This window comes from Pelodiscus sinensis, chromosome 11 (assembly GCF_052426305.1).
Source record: "Pelodiscus sinensis isolate ZL-2025 chromosome 11, ASM5242630v1, whole genome shotgun sequence".
In the NCBI taxonomy this organism is placed as follows: Eukaryota; Metazoa; Chordata; order Testudines; family Trionychidae; genus Pelodiscus; species Pelodiscus sinensis.
Genome location: NC_143062.1, coordinates 5,430,623 through 5,458,053, shown reverse-complemented (window position 1 = coordinate 5,458,053; position 27,431 = coordinate 5,430,623). Strand labels below are relative to the sequence as shown.

Genomic DNA, 27,431 nt, shown 5'->3' with positions numbered 1-27,431 from the left:
CTCTCAGGACCTGGAAGGGTACGGGGTGGCTCCTTTTGAAGCTAAGAGAGGAATGGCAGGAACCTGTCTTGGCATGGGAAGGTGGTGCCAGGTGCCTAGGAAGAGCATATTCATTTTTGGGATGCAAAGGGTTAACCTGCATCTTTTTTTGGTAGGCCTTTGACAAGGATGTCAGTGTGCTGCACTCGCAGAAGAAGAAAACTCCTGTAGCTCTTAAAGACTGTATAGAACTCTTCACTACAATGGAGACGCTTGGTGAACATGACCCCTGGTGAGTGTGGCAGCTGTCTGTCTTGGACTGGTGGTGTGTCTAGCACACGGTGACAGCATTGCTTCTTGCTCTCCTTCCTCTGGTCCTCCAGCCGCAGCGCTACCAGTGCACCTCGGCAGTTACCTTAGCCAGAACCTGTACTCTGCCTCCGAAATCGGCTACCGCTCCTGCCCCGAGGCTCTGAATGGTTCTGCCACCTCCGCCGGGACTTTCAGCAGTAGGAAGGGAAGAGGGCGAATTGCAAAAGACGACCTGGCGGCAGAAGAGGGTGGGGAAAAGTCCTGAAAGTGCAGTGTTCCTCGAGTTTTCTGTACCGCTCACTGGCGCCTGCACCCCAGGCAAAGGAGAGCGATTCTGAGCAGGCGTTGGGTGGAGATGTGGTGGCAGTGTGAAGGGTGCGGGGTGAAGAAGAGATTGCATACACGAGGAAACAGTTCAGAGTGGTGCTCTTAAAGCTGGTGTATCAAAAAACCAAAGGGAGTACAGGCAGGGTAGGGCCAGGCACAGGGTCTGCAACAGGCAGAACATTGTTTCTCAGAGGCATTCCTTGCCTGTTTCTGCTCCTTTCCAGGTACTGCCCTAACTGCAAGAAGCATCAGCAGGCCACAAAGAAGTTTGATCTGTGGTCTTTGCCCAGGATTTTGGTGGTGCATTTAAAACGCTTCTCGTACAACAGATACTGGAGGGATAAGCTTGACACTGTGGTTGAATTCCCCATCAGGTAGGGTTCTCCCAGCCAGCCTTAGCTGGGCAGAGAAGAAACTCCGCTGCTGCTGTAGCTGTCGTATGGGCTCCTCGCTGGCCACGTAGCTCAGGACGGGCATCTGCCTCCAGGGCCACAGCTCAGTAGACCGTGGTGAAGCTCTGGCAACTGCCTCTGGGAAAGGGGTGCATGGAGCTCTGACCGGTCACAGCTCCTGAGCTTGGCAGGGGTGGCCGGGCCACTGCTTGGCTGGGATGCTGCCGGAAGTGGGATTGGCGGTCCAACGGTTTTACAGCTCTGAGTCCCTTTGGAACCAGTGTCCCAACAGGCCCTAACACTTGACCCTTGCAGAACCCTGTGCCAGTTTTCATCAGTGTGCCCAGGGCAAGTGCCACGTGACTTCCATGCAGCCTAGCCTCCCCGTGAACATTCTTCCTTCCCAGTACCTGCTGGGCAGGAGCGCCAGTTCCCTCTTCCCACGCACACAGTGGCATGCGGCGCTTGAAGGGCGCTAGTCTGAGCGAGCACGAGAGGTGCCTCTGTCGCCACCGCCGGCGCCCCCGGGCAGGGTGGTGTCCGTGCCCTGGAAGCGAGCCCAGGAGGTGTAGGAACACCTGGAGAGCCTTGGCAGTGCTGATTGGTGACACCGTGCCCAGAGGGGGCCGCTGGCAGGTGTTGAGCCAGATACCTCTGAGCCAAGCAGCCAGTGACCACAGCGGCTTGTGGGTCAGGTACAGCATTGAGGCGGGAGAAGCGCACCAAGCGGGGCAGGTTAGCCTGGCCTCGTGCTGGCAGCCTCCAGGGCGTCACTGTTACTAGGCCTGTCTCGTGGGGTGTGCGATAACCATGTGCTCAACCTGTGTTGCAGGGATTTGAGCATGTCCCCGTTTGTCTGTGACCCGACTGCTGATCCGTACGTGTACGACCTCATCGCCGTATCCAATCACTACGGGGCCATGGGAGTAGGCCACTGTGAGTAACTGTCTGCCCTGATCCGTAGGGAGCGGGAGAGCTGGTGGGGCTGGGGAAGTGGCTGATGGGCGAGCAGGGGTCCCCGGGGTGGGGCTGAGAGTTGCTCACTTGTCCCTGTTCCATAGCTGTGGATTGAGCTGAGGGAGCAAATCCCCTCCGAGCTGAGAGCGGCCACGCTGCCCCGCCACTCTTTGGGGGTCTGTGGCAGGTGTGCTGGGCGCTCGGGCTCCCTGTAAGGAGGCAGGCGGTAAGGGTTTGCTCTGCCCCCTTTGAAACTCCGCCACCACAGGAAGCAGCGAACCGTTCTATGAGCGAGGCTGCTGCACCCAGAGCTGGCGGGGCCTTGGCTTCTGCCGCAGTTGGGACGATTGGCGGGCTGGGCGGCTCAGCCCACAGCTGTCATTCCTGGGCACCTGTGTGATGGGACAGAGGCCAGCAGCGAGCCATGGAGCTAGGAGTGGCCCTGGTTGGTAGCACTGCTGCTGGCGCCCACACTATTCTGCTCCCCTCCCTCTGTCCAGAGCAGCGCAGGCTTGGTTTGACTCAGACCAGCGGAGCGACGATGGGAAAGCCTGACCCTGCGGGGATGTGGCTGGCTTTCCCGTGAGGCTGTGCCTTCCTCCCAGCAGCCCGTGCCTGCACCTGTGTGCAGCACCTGTCGACTTAACTCTGCTGTGCAGGGCCAGGGCAGCCTCAGGCTTGAGAACAGGGTGAGAGGTAGCAGGAGTCAGACTGGCCTTTTGTATGTCTCAGGAGGAAAACCGCATTCGGGTTGGTTTAAAACATGGGTGGAGGGATAAGCCAACCACTGACTGAAGGGTCAAAACCAGCCTAGGTTCCTTACAGGCTCCTCGCAAGCTTGTAGGACATGCCCCTGTGGACTAGATGGACGTAGCCTCTGTACCACGGGGTTCTGGCGCCCCTGTGAGCAGTGATGCCCAAGCGCTCAGCCGCCTCTTCCCCACACGGGAGAGAGCTCTCCGAACTGAGCGTCACTGGCGTATGTCACGCTAGCGGGCCCTGCGCCTTACTGCCACTCTTCCTCGTGTGACAGACACTGCCTATGCCAAGAACGATGTGAACGGCAGATGGTACTACTTCGACGACAGCAGCGTGTCGCTGGCTTCGGAAGATCAGATAGTGGTGAGTGCTTGGACTCCAGGCCTCTGTGAGTGGTGCACAGCCGAGGAACATGCTGGGGTGGACCCCGGTGTCAAGCACCGTGAATGCAGGCTGTGCTCTGCTGTGGCCCAGGGCGGCGTACACTGGCAGTGCGCTGAGGGGGAGGCTCGGTGGCTCGAGTGCCCCTTGCTGCATTGGCGGGTCGGGGGTTCACCGGGATTCCCTGGCTGAGGTTCCTGCTAACATCTTTGGGTGGCGAGGCTGGCATGCCCCCACCCCGATGGGGTTTGCTCTGGGAAGCACATGACCTGGCTGGCGTGCCCCTGAGTCCGATCAGCGCGTGGGTCCCAGGGTCTGTGGGTGGGCGCTAGGGCTGTGCAGCGCGTTGCACACACAGGGCACCAGGTTTCCTGGCTTGGTTCCCTTGTTCTAGATAGTGACACTCCGTACACCTGTGCAGACGTCCTGTATTACCTGGGAATAGCCCCTGGGAGTCTGCAGTAGGTTACTTCCAGCTGCCCAGAGCTGTGCTTAGTGGGCACTTTCCATTCCTCATGTTGGTTTTCTTTCTGTCCGGCAGACAAAAGCCGCGTACGTGCTGTTCTACCAGCGGCGGGACAGCAGGCCTCCTGCAGCCCCATCTCCGCCTGCAGAGCGCGAGCTGGCGCCGGCCGCGTGTGACGGCATGGATACCAACTGAGTCCTGCTGGCTCTGCGCTGTTCGATGCCTTGTCTGGAGCATCTGGCAGTCGCTGCTCTGCCTTGGGTGGGGTTCTCAAGCAGGAGCCCTAGGGTGGGGGTTGTGCCCGGTGTCGAGAGAACACGGGAGCTAAGCATGAGCCGACACTGGGGGCGTAGAGGCCATTCTAGACAGCAAAGCTTCAATATGTTTTAGTCAATCCGGGTGGCTGGAGCTGGGGGAGGCGGGGCTGGGGCAGGGCGGGTGGCTGCAGGGTCTTGCAGAGATGACAGGGGTCATTTGGGCACATTGTCATGCCTGATCTGCATAGCTGTCACGCCCCGAGCGAGTCTCTGTCTCATCCTATTAGGCTGAGTGTGAGATTCCTGCCGCGCCTCTGCCCCACTCCCCGCTCTGCATGGCTGCAGCGCCCGGGCCTCCTCTTTCTGCCTTTGCACCTTCTTTTCCTGTGCGTTTGCTCTGGGCCCTGTCTGTGGGTGACCTCTGTGCTGCAGCTGAGCAGGGGCTTTCCCACGTGCAGACAGTGCATCGTTCTGGCCCCACAAAAGTAGGAAATTCATCGGAGCTGAAATGGCCCCCACCCTGTGCTCTGCTTACAAACTAGACTGTCTCCTTCTCCCCCTCCCCCCACACGAAAACCTTGTTGGTTCAGTGCACCGGGGGCACGGCTGCTGGGTAGGCAGCCTGGCATGCCACCCTCCCCGATGCTAACCCCTGCCCAGCAGCAGGCTTTCTCCCTCGCCATACCAACCTTTCTCTCTCCTCCTCCGCTGTCCACGTGGCTCCCGTCCCGTCCCAGCTCTGCCCAGCCCTCCTGCTGCTTTTCCTAGCTGTTAAAAGGGAGGAGGAAAGGCACTGGCTGGGAACGCCGGACAGGGTTAGAGCTGCATTCACTAGGCTTGCTGTGCAGAAGGCAGCTGCTGTGTGCCCAGCCCTCTGGTTAGCAGCGCACACAGTTAGCATAGAGAGGATCTCTTGGGGCACTGAGCTTTGAGTTTTTAGCTCCTAACTGCTGATGCTTCTGCCGTTTGGTTCTTGGTTTGTTTGGGTTTTTACATCTTGCTAAGTGGATATTGTTTCTCCCTCTCTAGGGGCTAAGTTTGAACTGTAGCACTGCACTGGGTTTTTTGTTTGTTTAGCATCTTTGTGCGTTTTCCCCTCAATACCCTTAAAGTAAAAATTTGGGGAGACGGGGAAAAGAAAAGATCCTATTAAAAATGAAGAATATAATGTAACAAATGTGCTTCCCCCTCCATATTGACACAAGAAACCTGGCCACTTTTTTGTATGCTCAGACTGAAAAACATCCATCAGGCTGAATGGCTGATTCTGGACCCTGAATTGAAATCTCTTCCAATACACTGCAGCAGAAAGGGTGACAGGAATCTGGCTGTCTGCCTGGCAGCTGATCGGGTTCTGACTGGCGTGTACATTCTGTATCATGTCAAATGGGTTTTTAAGACTGGCACTTTGTAAGTGGCTGACTTTATTGTACCAGGAGGAATAAAGAAGAGTGGTTTGCACTGCAGTGGGGGTTTGTACTGCTGCCTGCTGCGCGCTCCCAAGGGATGCACCTGGAGAGAAGTTGGAAAGCACATCTTCTGACTGGAGGCCCATGCCACGTGCACACAATGGAAGGTCCAGGTAGCCCAGTGTCCTGTCTGCCCTCAGAGGCCAATGCCAGGTGCCCCAGAGGAGTGAAACATCCAGTGATCCCTCCCGTCAGCCAGCTGGGCCAGTGCGGGTGCTGGGCCAAATGGTCAGGAGCAAGTTTCACAGGCTGTCGCTTTTGGGACAATGTAGTTTAATGCCATCAAAACAAGGCTTCTGCCACAGCTGCCTGATGGCCTCTCTGCTGCTCCCCCGGTGAGGGGTTGGGGTAACTCCCAGCTCAGCACTGCTGCCCAAAGGAGAGGGATTCGGCCGGTTCCCCGTCAGTTAAGTGCGTGATGGTGGGGCTTGGGTTTCAAGGCAGGACAGACAATGGCGGTCTCCCTGCTCCTGAGCCTCATTCACCAAGTCTTGCCTGTCATACTGGACTCCTCATGGTCTTTGGGGCCTTGTGCATAGTCACCTAGGCCCAGATTTGCACTGGTCGTAGTCCAAATCAGCAGTTTGCATGGGGTTAGCTGACCTGCTGTATGAACAGACAGCCTGCTCCTGCTGAACTTGGGCCAAGCCTCACTCAGCCTGCAGCCTTTCTGCACACTGGCATGACCTGGTGCGCACCCCCCCTTGGCACTACAGTTGGATTCCTACTTGCAGAGCTGCATTGCTGCGGCCCTACCTCATCCCGCCAGAGGAGGCTGGTGCAGGCATCAGCCTGCTCTCCACCGCCAGAGGGAGTGTTGCCCACCCCCGGGCTTCCCCGGGGCAGCATGGAGTTTGCTTGGGAGATGCAACCTCCAGCAGCTGCAGAGTCTGACACGGCAGCAGTCCTGGCCTGGCGAGGGGCCTCCCAGTGTCACCAGCTGCCTGGCGTTATTTTCACTGCAAGGCCGCTGGCCGTGGAGACACAGGCCAGCGGGGAGGAGGCAGGCTGTGGTCTGCAGTGCGGTCACAAGGGAGCCGAGTTGCTCTGCTGGGAGCTCATGGTTGAGTGTCCAGAGGTTTTCTTTGACCTGGAGGTTCCCCTCCTTTTATTCGGTCATTCATGCCAAGCAAGCCAGCGTCCCCAGGAGCGATTGTGCATGGCCGGCCCTGGAATCCCCGGCATCCTCCAAATTTGGCCGAGCAGGGATTTGTACAGAAGAAATCCTGACCTGCCTGGCCCTGCTGCTGTGAGCTAGGCACATGGAGAGCATGCCTGGGCAGGGCTGCATCTCACGGAGCAATGCCTCCGGGAGGAGTGCGCTCGGTCTGAGCCACTCGTGCTGTGGTGAGGTGACTAGGCACGTGAAGAGTTTGTCCGTTCCAGGGTCCAGTGGCAGCTGGGGGGGTGGAGGGGTGCTGGCAGCGGCAGCCAGCTGTTGCATTTGGGTCTCAAGTGGCAGGGATTCCAGAGGGACAGAGGAGCCCTGGCTCAGCAGAAGGGCTCCCCTCTGCCGAAGGGCTTCTTCTATCCCAATCAGCAGATGCAACAGCACAGAGGTGAGGATACAAGGGGATGGGGAGGTACAGAAGCTGGGGGGTGGGTGGCCCAGCAGACTCCCTGAGGGTGGTGTCCAGTTGCCCTAGGCTACGCGGGAGAGGTGTGGGGCGGAAGAGGCAGGGTGGGGGGCAGAGTAGCAGCTGGGCTGTGGGGACTCCAGCTGGAGGGGAGGTGGCAGGGCCAGCCCTGGCCAGTGGAAGGGGTGGGAAAGTTCCGTGGCAGTTGGAGCGGGAGGGACCTGGACGACGGCCGTGGCTCCAGCCAGCAGCGCTGGGCAAGGAGGCTGCGGCACCTGCTAACTCAGATTTGCTTGCCCTGTCCCTGTTACTCCCCAGGAGGCCGGGCTAGGCCTGCCCACGAGGGCCCAGCGGCAACTGGTCCTGTCAGTCCAGGGATGGTGAGTATGGGGAGGAGAGGAGATGGGAAAATGGACCCAGCCCATCTTGGCCACCCTGGGGCGGCAGCCCACAGCCCTGCTGCTTCTGTCCGGAGAAATCAGGGACCCTGGAGTCCAGAGTCAGCAGGGAGCATTCACACGCACACGCCCAGCCTCCTTTCCCCGCTGCCTGCTGAGGTATGGCCTGGGAGCGACCTGTTCAGAGACAGGCACGACCCCCGGCCACTACAACCTGCTCACAGTGCCAAATGCCTGCTTTAAAACCCTGGCCTCCAGTCACAGAGGGACTGAGGTGCCTGAAGAAGCAGAGAGGCTCCAAAATCCACTGCTGTGGTGCCACTGACATTCTCAAGGTCACCACTCAGCTGCTGCCCAAGCTCCCGGCAAGTGCATGACCCCCAAGTCCTGGCAGAGCCCCACAGCGAATGGGCAGCTCTCCAGCAGGTGCGATCATGCCTTGCACGACGGCCACTTGTGTACAGGCAAGGGGGAGTTTTGTGGCTGGCGGGTGGGCCGCAGCATTCACCGGGCATGTGGGAGACCTACGTTTGAGTCCTGTTCTGCTTGAGTTGAAGCAAGAAATTAAGCCCTGAACTCCTGCAGCCCAGGAGAGCACTGCTCACAAGGCTATTCCTGGAGAAGCTGTTCCAGGCTGTATAAATAAGCCACATTACAGTCCCCTGCTCAAATCAGGCAGAGCCAGGAGCCAAATGTGGTGTCAGCCTGGGAAGGACCCCAACCACCGAGTTTAGAGTCTGGCCCTACAAACGACAGCCTCCCCCACCCCAACCCTGCACTTCACTGCAAGAACAGGTCCCTCCTCGGGGCCATGGGAGGCTGGGGATGAAGGATCGGCTGGGGAAATCATGTGGCATACTGCATATGCTGATGGGGGCAAATTAAGATTGTGTACGTAGCCTTGAGCTGTGTCTACTCCCCCACCAGCTCCCAGTTTCTGCCCCTCCCCAGTAGTGCTTGTCTCATCGGACTCCTTGTCCCACTCGGCTCCTGTCTCTCCCCACCAGGCTCCCCCTCTGAACACTTCCTGGTGCCGCAGGAGAGTAAGGCTCGTTCCCCATTCCAGGGCCTGGCGCCAGCCCAGAGCAGCTGCACTGTCCAAGCTATTTCCTTAAACACAGCAGAGCTTCCATCCCACCCTATTGGTCCCAACCATGGCCGCTGGCTGCTCCCGCATCAGCTGAGGGCGGGGTGGACAGGTGCTGGGGGACGACACACACTTGGCCAGTGGGCTGCACAGCAATTTGTTGGCGGCAGAGGGAGGCAGGAACGCAGGGCTCCTGTGGTCACTTGCAGGTTTTGTGTGGTAGTGTCCTGTGGTTCTAAACCTGCCCCATCACATCAGGCTGTCTCCACCCCCCTTCTATCCATCCCATCCTACCTCCAGTCCCTCTTCCTTATGTATCTGTCTACCCGGCCCAGTTCCTGTCCCCTTTCCCCTCTCCCCGTGTAGCTCCCTACTGCCACCCTAGAGCCTGTCCTCCCCCTCTCCCTCCCCACTTCTCTCTCCCTCTGGTGCCTGCAACCCCCTTTCACCCACAAAATGCCAACCTCCAATTCTTACCCTTCTGTAGTGCAGCCCGGCAGCTTCCTCCACTGCCTCCTCGCTGCCTGGCTGCCAGAAGTGGGAGCATTGTGAGCCGGTGACAGGACCTGGCACACGGCAGCCACGCCTGTAGGAAAGTCCTTGCTGCCCTGGGAGGCTGGCACAAGTGCAGGCTGGTTGGTTGCACACATGAGCCATGAGGAGATGGAGCATGTTCAGTACAATTAGAATCACCAGAGAATTTTGCTGCCAAACACTAACAAATCAATACTGAGTATGTGCACGATGAGCGTTCCAGAGGCTGAATTTGGGGGATGTTTCACAGAGGTAGTAGAAGGTGACCTCTGTGTGAGCTGCTTGCCAGATCTCAAGCCAGGCTCCAAAGCACAAGACACCAGAGCCTCCCAACAAAGCAGTTGGAAGAGTTTTGTTTTAATATGGGCAAGCGGTTCACGTGTGTCTTGTTCTTTGAAGTGGCTGTTCCACTAGCATTGAAATGTTCTAAATTTAAACCCAAATAGCAAAATTGGAACCGAGGGTCTTATGACGGCAGCCGTGGGGCCACTTTACGATGCGGGTTTCTACCCGCGCTGCCTCTAACAAAACAACGGAACTGTTGGTACCAAACAGCTAACGCAACTTCCGTCCCCCAGAAAGATACGGAGCAATCACTTTGCAAACACCTAGAAGAGAAGGTGAAAGTAAAAGTCATTGTAGATTTGTCACGAACAAACTGGGTGCGTCTAGACTGGCTGCTTGAATTTGTGCAAGAGCACTGACTTTGTAATGTATGCTCTTTTGTGGAAATACTTTTAACGGAAAAACTTTTCCATTACAAGTATTTCCGCAAAATCATGCCAGTCTAGACGCAGTCACTGTGTCCAAGCAACCTAATAGCTCTCTTTGCTAGAGCAACAAGCCTTGCGGTTGGGGGAAGCAGTAGAAGTGGTAGAGCTAGACTTTGCTAAGGCTTTAGATAGTCTCCCGTGACCTTTTTATGAACAAACTAGGGAAATACAACCTAGTTTGGGCTACTATAAACTGGGTGCACAACTGGCTGGATAACCATTGCCAGAGTGTAGATATTAATGATTCACAGTCCTGCTGGCAGGGTATAACAAGTGGGGTTCTGCGGGGACCAGTTCTGTGCCTCATTTTGGTCAATAGCTTCATCGGCAATTTAGATGATGGCACAGAGAGTGCACTTATAAAGTTTTCAATTGATACTGTGCTGGGAGGGGCTGCAAGTGCTTTGGAGGCTGGAGTCACAATTCAGAAGGCTACGAACACACTGGAGAAATGGTCCGAGGTAAACAGGCTAAAATTCGAGAAGGACAAATGCGAAGTACTCCCTGAGGAAGGCACAATGTGGTTCATCTCGGAAGGAGTACTGCAGAAAAGGATCTAGCTGTTCCCTGACTCTGGCTGTAGCCTTGTATGAGCATACCAATTAGCTACAACACTTGTTAACTGAATTACAACTTGGATTTCTTCCATTTAACCGATGCACAATACTTACTTGATGACTTTTTGACTATATGGAACATCTGAAGAATCCATTTTAGAATCATAGAATCCTAGAGCTGGAAGGGACCTCGAGAGGTCATCAAGTGCAGTCCCCTGCCCTCACGGCAGGACCAAGCACCATCCAACCTGCTCTTAAATATCTCTGGTGATGGAGATTCCACAACCCCCCAGGCAATTTATTGCAGTGTTTAGCCATCCCGACAGGTAGGAAGTTTTTCCTAATGTCCAACCTAAGCCTCCCTCTTAATTTAAGCCCCTTGCTTCTTATCCTGTCCTCAGAGGTCAAGGAGAACAATTTCTCTCCTTGAAACTGCTCTCATGTCCCCTCTTAGTCTTCTCTTTTCTAAACTAAAGAAACCCAGTTCTTTCAGCCTTCCCTCACAGCTCATGTTCTGTAGACTCAGTCATTTTTGTTCTTTTCTGGACCTCCAATTTCTCCACAACTTTCCTGAAATGTGATGCCCAGACCTGGACACAGTACTCCAATTGAGGCCTATTCAGCACAGAGTAGAGCAGAACTCGTACTCTGTTAACTCTTATTCTGTTATCAGCATTTGGGACAAAGAGAGCCAGACACTAAGTTTCTTACAGGACCCTTTACAAAAAGTCAAGATGATTGGATGTTTTTCTTAGAAACTCTTGAAGGCCAGTGGAGACCATCTGATAATCTCTTCTGCCCTGCACATCGCAGGCCCCAGGACCTCAGCCACCCACGGCTGAAACGGACCCCTGGCTCTACTGGTTGGGTTACTGGAGATACCATTGAAAGGCTCCATTTACCCCAGTTTAAACCTGCAAGTGACCTGTGCCCCGAGCAGCAGAGGAGGGAAAATCCCCCCCCCCCCGGTCTCTGCCAATCTTGCCCAGCGAAAATTCCTTTCTGACTCCCAATATGGTGATAACCAAGACCCCGAGCATGTGAGCAAGACCCATTACCCAGACACCTCTGGCATGCTGTTGTAGCTTGCCACCACGCTGGCTTTCCTGGCTCAGTAGAGTGCCTAGTTCCTGGCATAATGCTGTTTTCTCTCGTCTTAGCCATCCCGCTCCGAATGGTTCCCCCAGTCTGGTCACTTTTCATTGCCGATGCACAGCGACTGGCTGTTCAGAGAACGAGCCAGGCTGACTCCAAGGGCTTTATTTTGTCCGGTGTCCATTATTTCGTATGTATCAAAATTAAATTTCGTCTGCCCTTTTTGTTGCCCAGTTACATGAGCTTGCAGGTCGTCTTTGCACTTGACTAGTTTGCGTAATTTAGTATCCTCTGTAAATTCTGCTAGCTCACAGCTTAGCTTGTTTTCCAGCTCCTGACTAGATATGCTGAACGGCATAGGTCCCAAGACAGCCCCTCACGGGACCCTAGTATTCAGCTCTTACTGCTGTGACACCACCAGTAACTGATCCATGAGACGCTTTCTCTTGTAGCCCCACGACTAGTTGTCTTGAGAGCCTTTGGTGAGGAGCCTTGTTAAAGCTTTCTGAATGTCCAAGTGCAGTGTACCCACTGGGCCCCCGTGTGGAGGCAGCATGACAAACGCTGGGGTAACTCTTCCCAACATCTCCTGGGCATCTGTACAACTGATCAGTCTATTCCTTACCAAAGCCTCACCCAAGTTAGCGGGGACGAGCGTTAGGGTTACTGCCAGCGTTGGAGCCTCTGCAGGGTGAAGGAAGAGTTCTGTGTAACCACAAGGGCTTGTCCCTCCCAAATAAAGGTACGTTATCCTGGGCCCGGAACAGCGACAGCACCGCTGCTCAGCTCAGTGGGAGCCAGCGCCTCGGGCTCAGGCGTGGGACTCTCTTGCACCCCTCTACAGTGCTGCCCAGTTCCAGATGGGGCGTGTCTGCAATGGCCCTGAATGCTCCTATCGTGCTGTGATCACCTAGAGACCCCACTGGGGGCCTGGCCGCTGTCCTGCTGCTGTGCTTAAAAACGGGTGGGTTTTGGTACTAGGTTTTGTGCCTTTTGCTAGCGGCTCTTGACATTCGTTTTGGCCTGCCTAATTACACTTGCCTTGCCAGAGTATATGCTTCAGCGGAATCTGACATCCAATTTTTAAAGGGTCCATTTTTGCCTGGGGGGGGGGTCCCTGCCCCATCCTGGCCTGTAAGGGGTTAACAGAGCCCTAGGGAGGCTGTGCAGGAGGCAGCCAATCAGCAAAGGGCTAAGAGGAGTAGCTAATCAGGGCCCAGCAGGCCCATATAAGGAGAGCTCCAGGCCAGAGCAGAGCTCAGTAGCTGCCTGAAGCTTGAGAGGACCAGGATCTTGGCAGGAGGAAGGTGCCCTGTGACAGGGCCAGGGGTCTGTGTCCTCAAGAGGACACCATGGCCCTTGGAACAACAAAAGCAGCAGTGACAGAAGGCGAGACACCTCCAGAACAGGGATGTGAAGGAGGAGTCGACTACCTGATAAGCAGGAGCTTACTGGGCAGCACTGTCAGCTACTCTCTCACCCCCCCCCCCCCCCACACGCTTAAAGGGACAGAGGAGCCGGCTGCAAGACGCGGGTTCGTTCTCTGGTCCCCCGCCCGGTCTCAGGACAACCCTCATGCGGCCCCTCTGCATTTTTTTAAAGAGACGCAGCAACGTCAGCCTGTCGGCTTGTCTGTTTCAGCACAAGCCAGCTGCCGCTGCCACATCCCTTTTAAAAGTGCAGAGGGGCTGCGTGAGGGCTGTCCTGAGATCGGGCGGGGGACCAGAGAATGAGCCAGCTCCTTTACAGGCCGGCTCCTCTCTGTCCCTTTAAGCGTGCAGAGTGGCAGCTGGGAGCTGTGCTCAGACACAGCCTGAGCCAGAAGTGAGCGCTTACAGTGCCCTTCCTTAGCGACTAGGCAGGGGTCGATGGAAATTCCATTGACTGCTCGGCTAGTAAATGAATCAATAATTACCCCCGAAGAGGGTGCATTGCCAGCAGAGCTAATGCCCCAGACAGCCAGCAGGAGGCGCTGCTGTGGTGAGTTGCCCCGTTACAGCTTCCTGCTGCCTCTATTACTCTGCTGTTTAGCCAAGGTGGCATTTGTGATCCTTTTACTGGCGTCTATGTTTAGGGTGTGCATTTACTGTGAGCCCCCATTGTGTTGCTTTCAAACAGTTTCCATGGTGCACAGACATTTCATCCTTGCAACTGTTCTTTTAATTTTTTCAAACACAACCCATGGTCTGGTAGCACTTTAGAGATGAACAAAACATGGAGATGGTAGCGTGAGCGTTGGTGGGCATGGCCCACTTCTTCAGATGTGCCCACGAAAGCTCATGATCCCATCTACATGTTTTGTTCGTCTCTCAGGGGCAACCAGACCATTGGTTGTTTTTTAAGGTTTTCCTGTTACAAATTCAGCTCCCCCTGAAACTTTTAATTTCTGTTTATCTAGTTTCCTCATTTTTGTGTAGCTCCCATTTGAAGTTAACTGTTACTGTGGTGGGGTTCTTTGTGTTTGCCCCCCATTAGGATATTATGTTTAATTGCACCATGGTTGCTATTGCTGAGTCGTGCAGCTATAGTCACATCTAGGACCAGATCCTGCGCTCCTCTTAGGACTAAATCAAGAATTCACTCTTCCCCTGTGGGTTCCAGGACTAGCTGCTCCAAGCAGCAGCCATTGATGGTTTCCAGACACCTCAACTCTACATCCCGCCCTGGCTACTTCTAAACTGCAGGCTTCTTTCAGAAGAAGCTTTTCCAAAAGAGATCTTCTGGAAAAACGTCTTTTGAAAGAGCGTCCACATAGCAAAAGCACAACGAAAAAGCCATCTGCTTTTTTGCAAGACAGCGTCCACGTTGACTGGACGCGCTCTCGCATGTAAGGTGTGATGACTATGGACAGAGTGGCCACCAGGACACCTGTGCTTTTTCCTGGAGGCCTCTTCTTTAAAAAAACAAACAAACGAAAAAAAACCCTCTTCCCCGTCCATACATGCCTTTTTCCAAAAGAGCTCTTTCGGAAAAAGGCTTCTTCCTCGTAGAAAGAGGTTTACCGCTGTCAGAAAAACCCCTGCGTTCTTTTGAAAGAACACAATTACAGTGTGGACGTAAGTGTAGTTTCCCAGAAAAACGGCCGTTTTTCCGGGAAAAACTCTGTAGTGTAGATATACCCTCTGAGCTGACCATATGGGGAACACTGGAACTGCCTGTTATTATCCAGACAGACTAATGTACCCCAGTTGTCTTTCTGAAGACACCCCAGTTGCGGATCTGAGGAGAGCCCTCTTTAATGACTGTTTGATGGATTCAAACCCTGGCCTAGAGAGTTGTCTGTATTGTAGGATCTACTGCCTCCCTATAAATACGGAAATTGGACATCCCGCTGCCATCTGAAAACTGTCTGGCTTCCAAGGCAGCAGAATTTAATTATCTGCACATGTGCACAGTTACACTGTTGTTAGAAAATAAGGTACACGTGACGCATGGAAATCTCCACACAGCAGTGGTTCAGCAACCAGGCTGCTATGGGTGTGCCAGACATCTGCAGGGCAATGGATGGGCTGGGGACTGGCACGATTTAAATTCTACAGCGCGGGAGATGAACACGTAGGTATATTCTGGACTACTGAATTTATAGACAGCGGAAATACTTAGCCATAGAAACATTCTTCTGATCCGGAGTCAGGTAATATCTGGCTGCACTGGAGTCCTGGCCATGGCCCCTTAGTCTCCAGTGCCCTCAACTGGAATTGCGGTCGCATCTTACACCATTATCTGTCTTCGCACTTATCTGCACTGCCAGAAAAACAGCATTTTTACTTTGCGGTGAGTCACGTGCATGAGCTGTCCTAAGGGAGGCGCATTGCTCTCACCACACGATAAAGTAAAGGACGTTAGCCTTGTATTCCTGCCTGGAGACCTGGTTATCTCTGCTCTTCACTGTGGTTTCACCGCGAGATAGCTAGCTCGCTCACGCTAATTACCTCCAGGTAAATTCTAAATGTTTTTAATACCACATCTACTGCTTCCCTCTCCTCCACAAGGCTTGTTACCCTGTCAAAGAAAGGTATTAGGTTGATTTGTTCTTAGCAAATTGATGCTACTCCTCTTCACCTTATTATCTTCTAGGTGACTGCAAACTGCTTAAATATTTGCTCCATTCTGTTTCTGGGTACTGATATAATTTATTATTTTTGTTGAAGTTGCCTCTTTCTTTCCCTTCATTTACTTAGTGTGTAATTAGCAACCTCCTCCCTTCTAGGTGAGATGTCAGAAAAGCTGAGGAGATGCAGGAAGGAACTGACAGCAGCTATAGATAGGGCATTTGAAGATCTCACGTCTCCTTTCCGTCACTCAGAAGACTGTAGCGATAACCAGAATGTAGACTTGCAGACGGAGACACCTTCCTCCTTGCCCCAGCTGAACCGAGTTAGTTACAGACGGGAGTCCCTCTCCACCATCTCTTCCTTCCTTGACCAGTCTGCACCAATCTCCTGTTCACTGGAAAAAGAGAATCCTGTTTTCATACCAAGTCTTATTCCAGTAACCATTGCCCCAAATCCCTTGGGCCCCAAGAGAGAACCTTTGACAAGCAAGGAGAATACTTGGCTATGTTCTTCTGCTTCGGGGCCTGACCAACAGCTTCCAAGAGCTCTGAGGGACAGTGAGCGCTGGAGGAAAGCCCATGCGAGGTACCGTCTGTATTCGCAGTTCTTGCCATGAATGCGGTTAGGGCGTGAGCCTGGATGGACAGGAGTCCAAGACGAAGACGTCCAAGAGGAGGGAACGTCCGAGGAGACACGTGCAGGAATGGTCTCCGGGAGCTCAGCCAGTAGATACTCCTGAAAGGGGAATGGGCTCTAGTGTTCCGAGCAGGGGGACTAAGAATAAGGATGCCAGGATGTTCTTTCCAGCTGCCACAAACATCTGTGGCAGGTCTGGGCACCCTCCCTTGCCCACACTTACCCTCCCACCTGTAGGCGGAGAAGGCTGCTTGCCTCACCAGGCTGCGAGGCATATTGCCAGCCCGTGTTATTCTAGGGCTTAGGCTACGTTACACAACGGTGCCTTTTGGCCTTCAAAGCTGCCGTCTCCTATTCTCGCCATTGCAGTAGCATCTCGCGGCCCCAGTCTCGAGGCTCCTTTGTGTGAGGGGCTGTCCAGTAGGAGACAGGCCCTGTTGCAAAGAGCCTGACGTGCAACCTGGAGAAAAGTGTCACAGTGCCTAGGGCCTTCCCAAACCCATGGGCCAGGCTAGCCATCAGTCAATTGCGTGTTTTTACCGTGTTGTAACGGTGGGGTTCCTCGCCCATAAATGGAGGGCAAGGGTTGCAAAGCGGCTGTGGGTTTCCAGCCCTCGTTTCTGTGCTGCCTGCAGGGCTGGGCTCTGAAAGCAACAGCCAGGGAGCTTATTGCAGCTGTAGGAGGCTCCTGGAGCTGGGGGTGAGTCTGTGGGGCTAGGAGTGCTCTAGGTGGGGCTCCTCCCTGGTAGTCCCCACTGGCTGGGGAGGGACAGGACTTACTCCGCCCTGCATGGGCACTCTCGGAGCGGGGGGGAGGGGAGGAGATCCAACCCAACTCTGGCTACCTCTCCCAGCTGCAGGAAGCTCTGGGGCTGGGCAGCAACGTCGAAGGTTCATGCAGCTGTAGTAGACTTATAGAGGTGGGTTTGATCCTGCCCATGCTGCTCACAGCTCCACAGCTGGGGACTCCTACCTGCTAGTCTGGGCCAATGGCAGATTGATGCATGGGCCCATGTCCGGGGCCCCCAGAAAAAGGGATCCCCTGAGCACTGTCACTAGCTGTGTGGGCAGAAACCCCACGCTCTGGCAGAAGCCGCAGGGACAGAAGCCCTGAATCCAGCCACGGGGCTGCTGAAGTGCAAAGCGGAGGTGGGGGGAATCAGACCCACCTTCACTTGTGCTGCCTCTGAAGGGAAGACTGATCTGCCTGCGAGTGGCCGTGCGAGGGAAGGACAAGTCCTGTGCCTCGCCCACCTGGCCAAGACTAGCAGCTATGGGTGGGGAAAGCAGGGAAGGGCTCTGGCCATGGCCCACTTTTCACAGCACGAAATTGGCTGGGAGCTCCATGTGCGCAGTAGCTCTCTCACGCCTACACCAGCCTTTCCCCGTAACCCCGTTTGGCTGTGGCCCTCGTCAATCTCCGTTTTCGCTGTCCCCCATTCGACAAGTGTCCAGGGCAGCTTGTCCAAGAACCTCCCCTTGTTTCCTCTAGCAAAACTGCTACAAGGTGCACGAAGCCAGAAGCAAACGCGGCCGTCCATGGTGGGCCCCGAGACGCTGCACAGGCTCTTCCTGACACACCCGGTGAGTCCAGCTCGCAGCGAGCCTGGCCGATGGGCTCTTCCCGTGCTGGGAAAGCGACTGAAAACGCTGCCTCAGCCCTTGGCAGAAGGGGCCGAGAGGGCCTGTAGACGGGGGCTGACCACAGGCAATGGGGCCATTGGACTCTAAGCCACCTGCTCAAGAGAGCTCAGGCGGGAGGGAACGTTGCTCACAGCCAGTGATGCCTGGTGAACGAGGGGACATGGTCCCTTGGGTGACTGGCAGCAGGGGTAGCCTCAGCAAAAAGCCAAGCCCGGATTTGACAAGGAGGCTAAACTACCCGCTCACACCGGAACATGGCCCTGCATCCGAGGTAGGGGCAGTGCAGCAGGCACCAACACCTAGAGCGGGCCGGGGACCTGCCCCTCCTTTGATGATGCAATCCCTCCCGAAGAAGCAGCCCCCGGATGACTTTAAGCCCAGGCCCTCCTCAAAAGTGTAACTGTCACTTGGAATTTAAAAGTACTTTCAGGTTACACCCTGCAGTTCATGGCCGGCTGGCCAACCCTCCCACTCCCCTGCCTCTTTAGGAGCCACTCTCATGAGCAACACCTCATCCAGAAAGTCAAGAACGTGTTGCACCTGGGGGCAGTGGAGGAGGTCTGTCGGGACACGAAACGAAAAGGGTTCTACTCCCACTAATCCCTAATCCCAAAAGCAACAGGGGACCTCAGACCAATCGTGGACTTGCCTCATGTTTCCAGGGCACAGGTGTTTCCTCCACTTTGTGCTAGGCTAGCGCTGTTTCCAATTCACGGTGCTGCCCCTCGGTCTCGTCAGCCCCGAGAGTGTTCACAAAGCGCAGAGTGTTTTAATTCTGTTTGTTCGTGTGCACTCCAGCTGGGTGACTCACAAGCCCTTGTTAGGAGGTGGGGACAGAGTTCTGCACTGCTTGGCTGGTAATGGCATAGTGTGCAGCAAAAGCATGGCCAGACGACCAGGCTGCCGCCCTGCAGATCTCGTGTGGGGACCTAGAAAGCTATGGACGAGGCTTGGGGCCTGGTGGAATGCACTGTCAGCAGTGGGGGCATCCCTGCCAGGTAGGAGCATTCCAAGACACAGGCCTGCCGGTGGTGAGCTATGTGGTGAGGACACAGGCTGACCTTTCGTCCTGTCAGCGCCTGCTGTGAACCACTGCAGAGTTCCTGAATGGTTTTGTTCCGACTTTACAGATTGCTAATGCCCTACCAACATCTAAGGAGTGGAGACTTTGTTCCTGGCATTGCAGTCTTGGGGAAAAAGACTAGGAGGAAGATGTCCTGGTTCATATGGGACTAAGAGACCACTTTTGGGAGGATTGCCAGATGGGACCACAGTCAAACTTGATTCTTATGGAGATCCCTAATCGTAGGGGGCTCTGATGTAAGGGCGCTGGCAGAAGTAACTGCTACCAAGGACGCAACCTTAGAAGAAAAGCAGAGGAGGGAGCAGAAGGCCAGAGGCTCAAACAGTGGACCCATCAGTCGAGACAAGACGAGGTTGAGGTCCCAGACAGGGACTGCCTGATGAACCCGGGAATAAAGCTGCTCTAGGCCTTTTAGAAAGCGGCCGACCACGGGGCTGGCCAATGCGGAGCGTCCAAGCAGCTGACATTGCAGTGAGGTGGACCCTAAGAGATGAAACAGGCAGTCCAAAATGGCAGGTGCTGGGGCACTCGTAGGGTTGAAACTGCTGCATTGACCAGACTGAAAACCACTCCCACTCGGCAAGGGTAAGTGGCCTGTGGAAGGACCCGCCTACCATGGCCAGAACATGAAAGCTCCAATGTTTAGCCATGAAGCATCCATGCTGTGAGGCGGAGCGGCTTCAGGTTGGGATTGTGTAGCCGACCACGGTCCGGGAACAGGGGAGCGAAACCAGTCTGCAGAGACACGTCAGCAGAGGGGTGTACCAATGCTGGCGGACCCAGGCTGGACTATGAGAACGACCTGGGCTCGGTCTCCTCTGATCTTGAGGAGCACCTTGCGTATGAGTGGAATTGGGGGGGAGCACTTAGGAAGGACTCTTCCAATGTAGAGCAAACGCATCCGCTAGTGAGCCTGGACTGTGGTTCTGGAAGAAGCAAAATGGTTTTCGTTTCATTGGAACACAAGAGCGGCCATCCTGGGTCAGCCCAAAGGTCCGTCCCGCCCAGGGTCCTGTCGGCCGACAGAGGCCAATGCCAGGTGCCCCAGAGGGAGGGAACAGAGCAGGGACTCATCACATGATCCCTCCCGTTGCCCAGTCCCACCGTCAGACCATTTCGTGTTGTGACTTGTGACGAATAGGTCTATCTGCGGGTGACCTCAGTTCGGGAAAACTGATCCCACCACACGTGGCTGGCGAGACCATTCGTGACCACAAGAATATGCTGAGGTGGTCGGCTAACGTGTTCTGCACGCCCTGTAAGTATGATGCCTGCAGGTGTATGGAATGCTCTTGGCAGAAGTCACACAGCATCTGGGCTTCCTGGAGCTCACGGAGCCGCCCTCCATTGTGTCTCGGCCACCGCAGACGATCTAATGACCATGTCCCACAATGAGACCAGAAGACCCGACAGGCTAGCTGGATAGCCCTTAGCTTCTGATGCTGAAGTGAAGAAGCAGGTGGGAGTTGTCCCAAAGACCCTGATTTCTGAGGTTCCCTAGGTGGGCTCCTTAACCCACATCAGATGCCTCTGTCACCAAGGACAGGGATGGCTGCTGGGCCACGAAGGGGACCCCTGAGCAAACCACTAGAAAGTCTGTCCACAACACGAGGGAGTCGAGAGCTGTGCGAGGCAGCGTTACTGCCATGTCCAAACGGTCTCTGCCGGGCTGGGAAACCGGCACTAGCCAAGACTAAAGAGCCCTGAGCCTGAGTCCGGCATACTGTACCACGAGCATGCATGCTGCCATATGACCCAGCAGTTTTATACAGTGCCGTGCCATTGCAGTGGGAAACTGAGAGCCTACATACTCTGTCAGGGCCTGAAACCTGCCTCCAGGAGGAATGCTCTGGCCTGGCTGGAGTCGCTCTGTGAGAGGGGCTTGCCCTACACTGGCCCTTTAAGGGCAAACCTAGCCCTAAGTGAGGGCGGAGAGGGAAGCCCCAACTGAGGCAGCTCTGGCTAAGGAGGGCCCAGCTGGGGCTGTATAAAGGAGAACTCCTGGAGGGAGAGGGGGAAGGGGAACTGACGGCTGCTCTGGACAGAGCGCAGTAGGGACCTGATTGCCAGGGAAGCAGGAGGCTTTCTGGAGGTAGAGCAGGGCCGGGGAAGCTCTGGCCAAGCAAGCCCCCAAGCGGCGGGGCCTGAAGCAGCCAGGTTAGGCAAAGGCCGCAGGTCCACCCCCTTTGCCAGTGCTGAGTGGCCATTGCAGATGCAGTTTGCCCGAGGCAGGGGCGAGATGAAGGCTGGCTGTGGGTCACTGAGGCAAGGTGGGGACAGGGGAACTGAGTTCCCCGGGGAGGACAGGACCCTGGCGTGCACACAGGATAAACACCCACCCCTGGAAGGGGGCTCAGAGAGGCTGGAGTTGGCACTGCCGGGGATCATGTCCTGAAGAGGACGCCATGGTCAAAGAGGAACACGGGGAGACACCAGCTAGAGGGCGGCGCCCAGCGAGGCGACAAGCAACCAGCTGCAGGTGCCATTGTGCTGAGTCTGCCCCGTCTATCCTCTGGACCAGGAATAGAGTAGATTTGGTCTCTCTTATGCTGAAGGTGGCCTTGATAAAGATGAGATGGGCAGCTTGAGACTCAAGTCACCTGGGTACAGAAAACCCTGGATGCAGTGCCTGCGCAGGAGGGTGGCGACCACCGCCATGTGTCTGGTGAAAACCCTTGGCGTGGCTGGCAGTCCAGACAGCAGGGCTGTAAATTGGGAGTGGATGCCATTGACCACAAACCTGAGCAACTTTCTGTGAGGTGGGTAAATGGCAGTATGAAAATAAGCATCCTTTCAAGTAGATCAAGGATGGCAAACCAGTTTGGTGGATCCAGAAAGGGTGTTACTGTGGCCAAAGAACCACGCAAACCTGGTCTTTTTACAAATGTAGTCCGCTCTTGCATGGCCAGAACAGGACTCAGCCCACCCTTGGCTTTCAGAATTAGAAAGTCCCAGGAGTAGAAACCCTGTCCTCATAGCTCCTGAGGAAACTCTCCTGCTGCCCATTGCTAGAAGCAACTGCACCTCCTGGACAAGGAGTTGCTGGCGAGAAGGGTCCCTGAAGAGGGGAGGGAGGAAGAGAACTGGGTGGAATGCCCCCTTTCTGTTGTGCGGACTCACCGGTCTGGAGTGATGCAAGACCCAGCATGGTCGAAAGGGGCAGGCGCGGTGGATCCAGAAGAGCGATGGCTCTTCAAAGGGGAGCGCCTGGGTCGTTTGCTGGACCTCAGACTGTAGGCCTGAAGCCACGATCCCCTTCTCATGGTGACACCTGCATCCATGACTCGGGTGCCGTGTCAGACACACCGGGAGACGAGCCTGCCCTCCTCTGCCATAGCTAAGCATTCAGCCCTGGAGCCCTGTGCCAGCAGTTCTGTGCATTTTGCCATTGACGGTCGTGCTGTAGGAATACCTCCTCAGCGGCGTGCTGGCTTGAGAGGAAGCGGCAAACCCCTGCAGACCATAGAGATCGAGGTGCTTTACCTCCCTGGCTTTGGGGAGGCAGCCTGCAAGCCCAGCACTCCCGCCGAGTTGGGCAGAGCGTGGCTACGTAGGTGCTCGTATCCCCGAGAGCAGCATCTCTGGGTTCTCTTGGCTGGGGGAGGGGGTGCGAGGCCAGGGTTTGCCAGAGTTTTGCGTTGCCCAAGATGCTCTGACGAGTGGGAGGGCAACACGCACAGGACCAGAGGGGTGAAGATGTCAACCATGGGATCACAGCCTCAGTCCCTTCTTTGGCCTAAATGCCCAGGCCCTGAGCAACTCCCCTAAGAGTTGTTGGAGGACCCTATTGTCTCCCAGGGTGGGGATCAGGGCTGTGCCAGCTATCGCCTCCTCTGGGGATGACTAAGGTGATTTCCTACACGAGGTGCTGGTTCCTTGCCCTCTGCTTCCAAAGGGTCTCGGGGGCAGCCTTCCTGACGAGGCAGTCATGGCACTAGTAAGTGCCCTGGCAGTGCCTGTGGAGCCGTGGATGGAGTCAGCTCTTCTTCATCCGTCTGCACCCTCAGCATCAATGAAATCATGGGGGGTGGAGCAGCATCTGGTGCTGCAATCATTGGTGCCGGGCTTGGTGCACCCGGCGGCAGGAGTAGGGTACCCGATGCCGTGGGCCCAATCGGCAGTGTCGGGGTTGCTGTTGGTGGTGCCAGAGTTAACACCCCTACATTGGAGCTGTCGATGCTGAAGCTGGGACAAAGGAGGCTGATGCTGCCAACATCACCCTGGAATGGGAGTGGAGAACCTGGCCCTGGCTCATGAAAGGCCCAGAGTGTCCAGAATGGACGCTGCACCAGCCACAGCATTGGGTGGGAATGGGAGCTCTGTCTAGATGCAGATCTCCTGCTGGAATGATAGGAGTTGGACTCAGACCCCAAGGCCTCTGGTGCCGAGGACTGTGGAAGAGCCGTGGACTGATGGGTCCTGGCTAGGGCTCTGTGAGCTCTGAGGCTCAGACAGCTGGTGCAGCACTGTGGCTTGGTGTTAGGGAATGTGCCATCATGGCCGGCTTGCCACGGGGTGGCGAGTGGGTAGCCACGTCCTTTGCAAATGTCTCGCGTCTCCTGGAGAAAACGGTCATGGCGTGCATGAGCTCCTGGGCAGCCCGGAATGCCTCTGGAATTCCAAAGCAGCAACAGGGGTGGTTGGGATTGGACAACCAGGTGTCGGTGGGAGTGGATGCAGAGCCCTAAGCTGCTTGGGACTCACGTGCCTGACTCCCTGTGCCTGGAGTTGGGAAATCTACCCCGTCCTACCTCTTCTTTTCCTGACGGACTGGGATGGTGCCTGCGCGCCAGCTGGGAGTTCTGCGCAGAAGATGAAGTGCTTGGTGCTGGGTCTGAAGACCCCTGGTCTGACTAAGAGGTGCTGCAGCCCCCTCAGAATGACCTTCAGACACTGAGCTCTCTCCAAGTCCTACTTCTGAATGTCTTGCAAACTGAGCACCGGGTCCCTTTGATGGCTCTTGCCCAAGCACTTCAGACATGGAGCGTGGGGATCGCTCTGGGGCACTTTCTGCAGGCTTTGAAGCCTGGTGACGAAGGCATGCCCCAGAGGTGGGGACTCAAGGGAGGATAGAGCATCCCTCCCAAAAAGCCAAACCAAAAAATGACTGACTGCACTAATAAAACTAATTACAGCTGTTGAAATGAATAGGTAACTGCTAGCGCCGGGGCGTTCCAGCTAAGTCACTGGCAGCAGGAAGGAACTGGGGAGGGAGCGGTGTGGTGGGGCTCTATATTGGATGCCAGGAAGGCCCACTCCAGGGCACACCCAGGCTGACCCTGTGGTTAACTGCTAAGGGAAAGATCTTCTGGCTACTGGAACGGATGTGAATACTTGAAGAACCACCACTGGTCCCCACATGGCATTTTCCTTTGTTTTGTAGGGAACCCAAACATCTGGTCTATAGAGGAATTAGCAGGCCCGCTGGCCCTACCGAATGAGTTAAGCAGAGTTCACAGGCACTCAGGTGAGCCCCCCTTTAGTGAAGATGTTTTAGCCATCTTCACGGATGCGAGCAGCAGTTCTGTGACAAGGCCTGTAGTCCAGCACCGAAGACAAAACATCGAGGACGAAGAGATTATCCAAACAGTTCTGGATTTAGAAGAGGATTACAGCATGACCAGTTCTGCTCTGCACCATCTGAACTAGGGGACTGGCTCAACGGCTTACACAGGCACAGACTTGAGAAACAACAATTCTCAAGCATGGAGCCTTTCGGGGAAAGAGTGGCAGATTCGATGTCGTAGAGAAAGTTCAAATAAAGTAGCCATTTACAAACTCTCACGAGTTCCCGCCGCTTGTTTGCAAACTCTTCCTTATTTATGGCAGTATTTTGTACTGTTAGGCTGTGTCTACATTGGCATCCTTTTCCGGAAAAGGGATGCTAATGAGACACTTCGGAATTGCAAATTCCGCGGGGGATTAAAATATCCCCCGCGGCAATTGCATGAACATGGCTGCTGCTTTTTTCCGGCTCGGTGGCTTTTCTCGCCGCGGTCTTACTCCGCCTCTCCCTGGTCTCCTGGGGGAGGTTTTTTCAAAGGCAGCGTTGGCAAGCTGAAGTGGAAGAGCATAAGCTTTCATGGGCAAAGACCCACTTCGTCAGATGCATGTCATCTACATGTTTTGTTAGTCTATACAGGATAAATTTTAAACACAAATGGTCTGGTAGCACTTTATTAATTCTGAAGCTTCAGGGGGTAGCCGAGTTAGTCTATAGTGTGGGCCAGAGGTAGTTTAAGCATGAAGAGAAAGGAGAGTTTACTGCTTCTGGCATGGAAATCCACAGCACTCCCACCCTTACAGTATGCTTGCATTGTAACTGGGGGCATAAGTCCTAGTGTTAGCAGATAGACAGGCGCTAGTACTAAAATTAGCAAACAAAAAAATAGTAGGGGAGCCAGAGATAGCACAAGCTGCAGGTCAGGTCAGTTCCCTGAGTACAAATTCACCCAGATGCCCAGGTATAAACTAAGCTCAAGCCAGAACCCATCCTATAATTTGCTGTACTGATATTTTCAGCAGTCTAACAGTGCAGTATAGATGCACCCCTATTTCGATATAACTAGTGCTATTTCAAAACAATGCAACTGTCTACATAGCCGTTCTATTATTTCAAAATAACAGACAGCTTATTCCAAAATGTCAACCTCATTGTATGAGGAATAATGCCTATTCCAAAATAGCTAGTTCAAAATAAGACCTGTGTAGATGCTCTACTGCTGCTATTTCAAAATAGCCCCTCACCAGGACCATTCTAAGTTATTCCTTTCTAATTGGCCTCTAAATTAAGATAGCACATCTACTTTAGGGAAGCCTGCCTCAGACTAACTGAGGCTTTCCTGCAGTGTAGACTCTGTTTAGACGTGGTTATTTAGAAAGAAAACCCTTTTTCTCGAAATTACCCTTACTCCTTATAAAATGAGGTTTAAGGATAATTTCGAAAGAAGGGGTTTTCCCCTCTAACCACGTCTAGACAGCATTTCTTTTTTCAAAATAGGGTATTTCGAAATAGCGCCTAGATGTGATTATGCAAATGAAGTGTGGGAAATTCAAATCCGCACTTCATTTGCAATTTCATTCCTCGGCATTTGCATTTCTGTCTTGAAAGAGGAATGCAATGTAGACATACCCAAATAGCTTATTTTGAAATAAGCATGCAATGTAGGCGTACCCTAGTTTGAGAACAGCTAGCGCCAGAAAGCACACTCCCAGCTGCAGTACGGACATACCTTTACATCAGGGACACAGCTTATCGCTTCCTGCTTATCACCCAAGCCTACCTGAGTAAGTCTGATATCGTCTAGCACTTGCAGAGTTGTGGTGCAAGAAGCCCTCATTTCACACATTAGAACGTCAGTTTATTTGCGCAAGAACACGTGGCCAGTGTAGACAGGCAGCAAGTTTTTGTGCAAGAGCGGCTGCTTTTGTGCAAGATCGCGCCACTGTAGACACAGCCCCAGACTGCAGGGCCTGGCAAGGCCTGAGGCTACTAGAGCTGCAGGCAACGAAGGCAGCAGGTCCGCACCTGCACATTCAGTTACTTAAATAAATAATAGACAACAGAAGCAAATAGGATTTGGGGCTGAAAACGCTCAACACACCTCCATGTCAAGGTGGGTGAGATTCAACATCCCAGTTCTGAGAGCAGTCTAATCTGCTTGTGCAGTGTGAAAGACCCATTACCATTATGTCTAAAGAAAAGCTGAAGGTGGCAGGCTACAATGGCAACTATCCAGAGTAGCTGTAGAACAAGGCATGGGTAGAAAGGATGTCTTGTGGCACTCCATGAAGCCACCAGAGAATCTGAAGCTTTCTAAGGAATGAAGAGAAAGAGCTGTTCCAAGAGAGCATTTCTGAATTCTCTTCAGCCATTGTTGTGGTTGAAAACCAGAAGACCATTGTATTTCAAGGCGTTAGTGAATCTTAGTTAGTGAATCTTCCCAGTTCTCATGTCTGCAAACTAGAAAACAGGCTTTGGCCTGCTGTTAGCAAGGAAAATTCCCAGCTAGCTAGCCTGTGAGAGAGAGAGGCTGCACCCTAGTGTGACTGAGCTTACTGCATAGTTTAGATAAGCTTTGAGTAAACAGCCTGTCTGTGGAAATCTTCTGCATGTAGTTAGTTGCTGCTTCTAGAATTTTGTGTGCAGGCTAGATATTGTTTTATGTTGCCAACTCCCTTTGGACTTCCGGAAGGACCTGGAACTGTACAGAGGTGCCTTTCAGACCTGACCCAGGAGTCCATCCTTTGCTGAGTCAGAGTCTCCAGCAAGCCACAGGGATGTTGTAAGCCTTCTCTTGTTTTCTTTTCATATCACCTGTAATATCTAATAAACCTTGCATTTATTTGCATTAAGCGATTTGTGTCATCTTGGTTACCCTCCGAACCTGAGAGCAGAGTCTGCCTGGCCAAGCCTCTAAAGTAAGACAGCCATGTACCCAGAGACTGTCTCAGGGATGTATGACGTTGACAGATATACCTGGTGCTTCCTCAGAATTGGGAGCGAAGATGACATCAACAGAGCAAGTTTCTCATTGTTAAACAGGGAGTGAGTACATGGGGTCAGGACAGCATAAGTCTTATGGAAAGAAATTTTAGGTATGCAATGGGTGCACATGAGCAGCAGTCCCTTCCCAAGATGAGCTGCAGTAGCAAATGAGGAAAGATCAGGTACAGTTTCTAACCAATTCTT

The 27,431-nt window shown here is 54.1% G+C and overlaps 2 protein-coding genes across 3 annotated transcripts in view; both read left to right on the top strand.

Annotated features, from left to right (window-relative positions):
- The window catches only part of USP4 (ubiquitin specific peptidase 4), a 58,645-nt gene extending 53,349 nt beyond the window's left edge, over positions 1 to 5,296 (top strand). For both annotated transcript variants that reach the window (XM_075939614.2, XM_075939613.2), the window contains 5 exons: positions 156 to 271; positions 843 to 992; positions 1,843 to 1,946; positions 3,001 to 3,089; positions 3,649 to 5,296. In XM_075939614.2, coding sequence (XP_075795729.2) covers positions 156 to 271; positions 843 to 992; positions 1,843 to 1,946; positions 3,001 to 3,089; positions 3,649 to 3,768 — 579 coding nt within the window. In that variant the 3' untranslated portion in view covers positions 3,769 to 5,296. The remainder of the gene's footprint in view (positions 1 to 155; positions 272 to 842; positions 993 to 1,842; positions 1,947 to 3,000; positions 3,090 to 3,648) is intronic.
- A 133-nt stretch (positions 5,297 to 5,429) lies between these two features.
- C11H3orf62 (chromosome 11 C3orf62 homolog) lies at positions 5,430 to 24,518 on the top strand. The gene is made up of 4 exons (XM_014570749.4): positions 5,430 to 7,256; positions 15,531 to 15,960; positions 17,504 to 17,595; positions 24,123 to 24,518. The coding sequence occupies exons 2-4, from the start codon at positions 15,536 to 15,538 to the stop codon at positions 24,386 to 24,388; spliced, it is 783 nt and encodes a 260-aa protein (XP_014426235.4). The 5' UTR covers positions 5,430 to 7,256; positions 15,531 to 15,535; the 3' UTR covers positions 24,389 to 24,518.
- Positions 24,519 to 27,431: the final 2,913 nt, after the last annotated feature.